The 8015-nt window shown below is 40.0% G+C and overlaps 1 protein-coding gene across 3 annotated transcripts; it reads right to left on the bottom strand.

The window, feature by feature from the left end:
- Positions 1 to 826: 826 nt before the first annotated feature.
- Positions 827 to 7632, bottom strand: LOC149826704 (uncharacterized). 3 transcript variants are annotated; one of them, XM_090020114.1, is made up of 4 exons: positions 7185 to 7632; positions 6989 to 7058; positions 6817 to 6891; positions 827 to 1147 (listed from the first exon to the last, which is right to left on the bottom strand). In XM_090020114.1, the coding sequence occupies exons 1-3, from the start codon at positions 7566 to 7568 to the stop codon at positions 6839 to 6841; spliced, it is 507 nt and encodes a 168-aa protein (XP_089876240.1). In that variant the 5' UTR covers positions 7569 to 7632; the 3' UTR covers positions 827 to 1147; positions 6817 to 6838. The 3 variants fall into 3 exon arrangements, with proteins under 3 accessions (XP_089876240.1, XP_089876238.1, XP_089876239.1); XM_090020112.1 differs by having other exon boundaries at positions 827 to 1128; XM_090020113.1 differs by having other exon boundaries at positions 827 to 1117.
- Positions 7633 to 8015: the final 383 nt, after the last annotated feature.

Below are 8015 nucleotides of genomic sequence, written 5' to 3'. Positions count from 1 at the left end.
GAGATTTACTGAAAAACAACAAAATACATATAGTTAATTGGCATAACAACCCACAAGGACTCCCCACACCTAAATATGTAGGTAGGCTTAAATCTATTTTTCTGTTGAAGAGCATTTAAACACAATCTCATCAATTCCTTAACTGCAAGGCAAGTAAACGTATCTGGAAGTGTATTGCACGCTGGTTTGGGAAGTAGTGAGTCCCAACCTAAGATATTCATATTGAGTTAATCAGGTGGGGCCTCTCAAAGCTTCAACGACGAGACAGTATACTCTTCCTGCTTAGTGGTATTTCAAGTTGTCATATGGAAATTATGATCTTTATGAAATCAAATGATATTTGAAGAAATAGAGATATCACATGTTCTGCCTATTGGTTTTAAGTGTACCATCCAGGAAGAAGGCATAACAATGGGTCGAATGTGATAGCAGGATGGTTGGTCGTACTATAATAACTGAAGGGTCTCGGGTTCGAACACACAAGGAGTAATCCCCCAGCTTGCATATCCCCAAAAAAAAAGGCACACCAGAACATAAATTGCAAGAATTACTAACTTTAAAGCATTAATAATTTCATGAAAACTTCAGATACATCTGGATTCTGGATATGGACCGGGAGAGTTCTCACTGGCCCACAATTCACACGGTTAGGTGCCTTCTTACATAAAACTCGTTCCAACCATATCTTTTTTTTCTTTCCAATTATGCTGCTAAAGATAATTATAAAATCTTTTAAGGGAGAGCATCCATTACCACCAAGATAAGTGGCAACAAAGTTAACACAAGTGAATAACATGAGATCTACGTTTCCAATTTCTAAGAATCTCTTATTTACTTTTTATTTTCCACAGTCAACAGGATATCCCCATACACACGGTCGCTTTCCATTAGAAAGAAAAAAAGAACACTAAAAAACATGCCAACACTTAGGTGAGCAGGAAGAATGTTATTTAACCAAAGATATGACACTCATTAAACTCAACGAAATTAGTACGAGAACATAAATACAATAAAGATGAGTAAGAACAGTGGAAGGGAATGAATGATGGGTCGGTATGAGGCCAATAACTTCCATCCTGGATAATACAAAATGCACATCCGACAGCCAAAAGCGCAGCTGCAATCAAACTGTACATGAGAACAAACCCTATGGAACAAGTCAAAGATAGAGAATTTTTTCAATGAGCGGGCAAAATAAATATATATTGTTGACAGATGATGTTCATTATGATATTCTTTTTTCAGTCCATGCTACAGTTATGCACATCAGCAATGTTGTCAGTATCAGTATCGGCCCTGAATCGTTGGACTGCTGATTCAGCTGTATCGGCCGATACTGATACTCAGATGAATCGTTCGGTATCGGCCCAAAAAAAAAAATTTACATGTCAATCATTACATGGCACATGTTAAAACCATTAAAATAATTTAAAAATAATATTTAAAAATATTCTTTGGTATTTTTTACATTTATTAAAAATTAGCTGAATCAGCCCTGCAGTGTATCGAAATTCTGCCAATATGATGTGTATATAACATTGCATCAGAGTCGTTGTCAAAAGCAAAAGAGCTAATGACGTTACTAAGCCAACATGAAAAGCACAGCTGCAAACAGCACTCGTGGATGAAGGAACAGAAAAAACACAGCGATTTTCATGTCACTTCTAAGCACACACTGGACAACCTCATGCCAATTTCAATGCCCGGATGATGAAGAAATTCTTCAACAATCCTCCCTAACTATGTCCTACAAACCATGGTTGAACATGGATATATAGCAGAAACGTGGTTGAGGAAAAAGGATTATGATTTTAATAGTCGTGAATCTCGTGATTAAGCTGAAGCAATATAAGAAAAACTTTGCCAAGCCACACGTTCTTCAAACTCATAGCTATGTATCAGTTCCTTCATGTTTTATCTTCTCTTGAAGATGCATCACATCATACTGTCATGGGAGAGAGTTTTTGTTTGTACCAAGGGTGGCCTTTCCTAGCACAAACCATTGAGAAGCATTCTCAGTGATGAAAGTGATATGGGCTTGTGTCAGATATCCTACTGAAACCCGATCCCTTCAGTCGGGTTCAACAGAGCTTCTGAGCTTCAGATCCGGTTTGGGTTCAGTTTATATTTTTACATCTGAATGTGCCTGAATTTGAATCCACCCGTAGATCCAACAAGATCCAAATCCAATTACATGTAAAATCTTTCTTCATCCAACTCCAAAACCAATTACACTACAAATATTCATGTCCAAGTCAGTCCAACACAACTCCAACCCAGGTCCAAGCCCCTTAGGTTCCCAATCATCCTCTAAACAAATTGCTCTGTTCAACTTAACATGTCATGCAAAAGCAGAATTTTTCTTAAGAGCTTGAGGAGACCATCAGACAACAGAATCTGTGTGGTGATCATAGCATATTTTGTTTCTGTGCTTGATCTGATCAAATTCCTCGCTAGGAATTGATGTTCTTAATGGTTCACCTATGCCGTGTACTAACATCTGTGGTGCTTGTCAATACCACATCAGAAAAAGAATGGATATCCAGACAACTTCCAGCAAACCCATTTTGAATCATAGAGATTGACTTGAACTTCTGATCATTGCAGAATCTCCTGTCCCCCATTGCCATATGAGTATTGAGCATTTTAATTATATCAGTCTTCTCCAAAAACCCAACTCCTGCCTCTTCTGAGTTTTAAGTGCTTTGAACAGTGCACAAAAAGAAGAAACTCAACAACAGAACACCATTTACTACATTTTGAGAGACCAGTTTTTCCATAACCCTTTAACTGCTACATGGATGTGGGTACCGACATTGACGGATCTTGCAATATTTTCATAAATCGTGAAAAGGTCATGATATTGTGTCAATAGTTTAAATCATTCAAAATAGCATGATATTTTGAAAATATCATGCTACTTGTGCTTGTATAGGCCATCTGTTGGGAAACATGGTCCTTTTAGTATTATTTTATTATTATTATTCTTTACATATTCTCAAAATTTTTAATTATGCATTTTTTCCAATATAAACACCAGAAAAACAAAAAAAATTATTTCACATGAGAATTTGGCTGACAGAATTTTTCCATTTTAAACATTTTATCACTATGGCAGGTACAAGTACAGCTGGCATGACACATTTCACAGAAAACTACAAATGTGTGCATGTCTGAAGACTTCATTGAAAATGCAGAAAATATAATATATATATAACACATGAACATAGAGTAATGAGTAGGTCCTAAATATTCTTATCTCCTAATCTGTCCTAAACATCTTCAAAGGGAACAGTTTTGGGTGTCTGCTTAATCTGAACTTACAGATGCATCATTTATAGCCTACTTAGAAGAAAACATGTATTAGATTAGGCATTTTTCATGTTTAAATGTGTTTTTTAAATTAATAAAAAATCAATGGCTCATTTGCCCTAATACTTAATGAAATAAAAAAAAATCTTTTTTTCTCATTAAATTGATATAATCCAAAAGCATGGTTTTAGATAAATAAGCAATGATAAACAAATCTATAGGTTTGGATTATGCAAAAAGCACTTTGAACTATGATTTTTTTTCCTGATTAACCGGAAAAACTGCCTCACTTGCCAAGCTCATTAGCGTAAAACCGTACATCCCCCATACCCAATATGAAGTACACACAACTTCAACCTCATGGCAAAGGACGTGCAGCCATGGGTTTCGAACTCATGACACCCCATCAACTTGGTGACATTCATGAGTCACCCCTACCAGATGATCCCTCGTGGGTACCTATAATTATATCTCCTAGAAATGTTTATGAAAAAACTGCTCAGCTATATCACATGTGTACGGATACGGGTATGGGTACGGGTACGGGTACGGAGGGTATCACACAGTAATTTCAAAAAATGCGGGTACGAGGACACGGCTATATATATAAGAGAGAGGAAAGAGTTTGGGTATCAAAGGGAAAATAAAAGGGGAAGGTGATCCCTTCCCCTTTTTTGCTCTCTCTCTCTCTTTCTCGGATTGTTGCAGGAAGAAGACCCCCCCCCCTCTCTCCCTCTCTACATCTTCCTCTATTGTCTTCTTCTTCCTTCTCCTCCTCTTCCTCTTTCGTGCTCTTCTTCCTTCTTCTCCTCATCTTCCTCTTTCTCTTTCATCCTCTTCTTCCTTCTTATCTTCCTCTTCCTCTTCCTTCTCTTCCAGTATCTTTTTCTTCTTCCTCCTCCTCCTCTTCCTCTTCCTCTTCCTCTTCCTTCTCTTCCAGTATCTTTTCCTTCTTCCTCCTCCTCCTCTTCCTCTTTCTTTTTCTTCTTCCTCCTCCTTTTTCGTCTTCCTCCCTGCGAGTACCCGTGTCGGGCCGTAACGACACAGGTATGGCTGACAGGTCTGCAAAAGCCCTTTTCTTTGCGCGCAAATCACCCTCACGCCTCTCAGGGTGTGTGGGTTCTCCTCTAAAGGCCTCTACACAAATGAGAGAATTAGCCCTAGGGAGGTATTTAAAACCCAAAATTAAAAAAGTCGAGTTTTGATCCTTTTAAAATGCGTCAGAACACTATGTATCGTATGATACGGTACGATACAGCCAATATGGATACGATACACACTTATATCGTGATACGAGTGTATATCGTACAGTATTGTACGATACTTACAACATTGGATAAGATTTTCTGGTTATGAGAATATAATAAAATAATGATATAGACCCATAAAGCATGCGTTTTCAGCTGATTTTTTAGATAAAATTAAACTGTGAGAGACAAGGGAATTCTACTGAACTCTTGTGTCTTGAATGTTGCACCCTTTTATTGCTAATAAATCTATAATACCATCTCCTGTTTATGTACGAGAGTGCACTGGTTACACAGAAGAGATGTTTCACCTGACAAAGGACTGCATAATTTTTTGGCATTAATCTAACAAACTTCACAATCACCAATAATAGGTTAGCATCATAATCAGCAAGTCACGAGCCAATCTGCGGGCAAGCTCTGCTAATGCTTGTAAGACATTTCTTCCATGCTAACTCCAGCCCTTGAAAAATGACAGACAGCTCAGCACAATACTAGATCACTTGGGCCTTCCAAAGTGATCTAGCAACACCAAGATGTTGCTATATCTTGGTGTTGCTATATCAAGATGGTCTTATTTGTGTGTGCCAACACCAAGATGCCATATCATTTGGCTCAACACTACTACTACTGCCTCGATTACTCGGGTTTGGTGATGCATGGTTAGGTTTGGATGGTCTCAAATCTGGACAGAAATGGTTGTTTCATGTGGATCATAGACAAGATTCAAATTGGACAAGTCATTGTCTAAGCTGAAATCCAATCAGCTTATTTACATTAGCGGTCCATTCTAGCTGGTCAACAGGTTAGCATCAATAATGTGGTCTAAATATCTAATTTACTCAGTCACCACTCACCAGGTCAAACCTGCCCTTTTCCAGCCTTTGCCTATCAAGGAAGTGCATGAAGCAACATCATGGGAATGGGTAGATTTCTGGCCAGATTCCCATGGGGTTCTTTGTTTCACTCCATTCCATATAAAAGGTACGAAATAAATGTTTACGACGGAGGCTGAAAAGAACGCCTACAACATCTAGTAGTGCAATCCCTGCCTCATGTGCAAACAGGGTCACCCCCCCCCCCCCCCCAGGGAACCATTTTCGGATGGAGAGCCTTCCCTCTGAAAGCAGCTTCCAACCCCATGCATAACATGCCCTAAGTGCTTCTTAAAAATGAGGCAGCATCAGCAATTCCACCAAATCCATGGTAATTGAATCTACAGCTTCAGTTTCCACATATCCTTCCCAAATTCCTGCTCCCAAACAAATCCTTATGAACTTCAAATTGGACCTCTGGTTCAAACATAGCTTTATAGGACACAGCCTATCCAGTTATGAGAATTTCAAATGGCCGCACTTTCTCAAGGGCCCAAGTTCTTAATGCCCCTGAAGTCCAAACACCTTGTTTCACTTTTTGGGAGGCTCTAGGATTGAGCGCTCAGATTTTTGGATGCCTTCATGTGACCCAAAGGATGATTTTATTGTTGAAATTTCCTGCCTTTATCCTTTTGACACTGCAACAAAATTTATAGAATTCACATGCGGCCTCTAGATCAAAAAGTATACGCTTCAAGGAAACACAAGCTGTGAAGTACAAGAATCTGAAAATTTTATATGCTCCCCTGTATCAAATATCCAAACATTTTGACTCCACCATGAGCCTGAGAACATTTTAGTCCAAGGCTCGAGCACTCAAAAGTTTGAGGCCTTCATATGGTATGAAGGATGATCATGTCATTTCCTCCTTTTATTGTTTTCCTTTCATTTTCCTTTGTCCTGAAAAGATAGCCATGAAACCCTTCCTGGAAACCAACAAATACCCCTTAGAGCTAAATCATTTTGTGAAAATGATGGTAAAATATTGGACTAAACAATTCTCTGATATTATATGGGATCCAAGGAATTGAATGTTGTGTCATATGAAGAGACAAATTCCTTGGTACATCATCCTGATCAATTTCCTATCTCAGAGCCACAGCTTGTAGGTGCTCTTTTATTTCCTAAAAGCAAAACCTACTCTTTTAAACGTAAAACACGCCATCAAGTGCGCAGAACTCTGCAATAGAATCAAACAGTTGATGGAAGGGGTGAAAAAAAAACTTAGCGTGGTAGGTAATGGAGACAAAGACACATAGATACCAATTTATCAAACATGGATGAAAAAAGAGTCAAACGACTACCAAGTTACCACATAAATGGAAACAAAGAGTTCGGAAACAAATGTGAGCAAGTCGACCTACATCTTTACTTGTACTTACCATGTTCAAAGGTCCCCTCAGCCTACTTCACTTCGACATTCTCCTCATCCGAATCCGAGTCACTTGCATTGTACCCTTCAAAACAAATCGGAAGAAAAGAAACAATGCTCAAGATTCGTGATCAAACTTCTCAAAGAATCGGGAGAAAAGAGAACGGGATCGTGGGTTTCACCTGGATGTTTGTCGCTAACCTTCCACGCAGACGACCGAGTCTTCGACGCCTTTGCGAGCCAATCCCGGCCCTGAATCAACAATCCCCAGAGGGAAACAAGAAACCTCACAATTCAGAAACCCCGAAACGAATCGAATTGGAGAAGGAAAGCACCAAAGAAGTAGGGAAGAAAACGGGGAAGCACAAACAGTTCGACCTTTTGCGCATCGCGGGGGATGCCATAGCCGCTGTAATACATCTGCCCTACCAGAATCTGCATGGCGGAGTCTCCCGATTTCGCCTCGCGGAGGGTGTCTTGGAACCACCGCTTGACGCAGTCGGCGACGACCTCCGACAGCGAAACCCGGTCCTGCTTCTCCTCTGAGCCCTTCTGCATCTTGTTGGTGGTGGTGCTGTGGATTTTGGGGGACTTGTAGTCGGAGGAGGAAGAAGAAGGAAGGGCAGCGGTTCGGACGCTCTCTGGAGGGAATTTGGTGGTGGTGGTGGTGGGTTTCGGCTTCCGGGTCTTGGAAGATAGGGATTGTGCCGTTCGGACGAGTTCGTGCTGCAGATTTGTTGCAGAGGGAATTAGACGGCCCATATAATGAAAACAGGGAAAGGAGAAGAAAAGGGAAGGAAGAGATGGAGGTTTCTTAGAGAAAGAGAGAGAGAGATGCCTGAAGCTTCATGTTGAAGTCCCCCATTCAGGATTGATGGATCGGGCCTTACCCAACCCAATTCGATTAGTACCTTGTACCACTTGGAATTGGACCCCTCACCCCAGCTTGTTGGCTCATGAGAGCAGGCTGGACCAGACCTGGTTCAGGGTTTATCTCTGTTGCATGTACGTCTCTGACCCTGTTCCGTAATCAAGCTCTAACATCTCAAGGTCCGAAAATTCTGAGATCATATGAATTGATTGGCAACCACCAAGAGAGAGAGATTATATGAATTAGATGAGCCCTGGTGGTTATTCCAAGTTCATCTAAGGCCAGAAGCTAGAAGAGACTATAAAGCATTTAAGAAATGAATTATTAAGTTTTTTAAA

The sequence above is a fragment of the Nuphar pumila genome, chromosome 10, assembly GCF_984573655.1.
Source record: "Nuphar pumila chromosome 10, dmNupPumi1.hap1.1, whole genome shotgun sequence".
Taxonomy (NCBI): domain Eukaryota; kingdom Viridiplantae; phylum Streptophyta; class Magnoliopsida; order Nymphaeales; family Nymphaeaceae; genus Nuphar; species Nuphar pumila.
This window is presented reverse-complemented; position numbering and strand designations above follow the sequence as displayed.

Excerpts from the sequence above, each read along its gene's own strand:
- LOC149826704 (XM_090020114.1), bottom strand. The coding sequence starts at position 7,568 with ATGGGCCGTCTAATTCCCTCTGCAACAAATCTGCAGCACGAACTCGTC. Across the intron at positions 7,059-7,184 it reads TCCCCCGCGATGCGCAAAAG|GGCCGGGATTGGCTCGCAAA; the intron begins GTCGAACTGTTT and ends TTGTTGATTCAG. Across the intron at positions 6,892-6,988 it reads GGTTAGCGACAAACATCCAG|GGTACAATGCAAGTGACTCG; the intron begins GTGAAACCCACG and ends TTTGTTTTGAAG.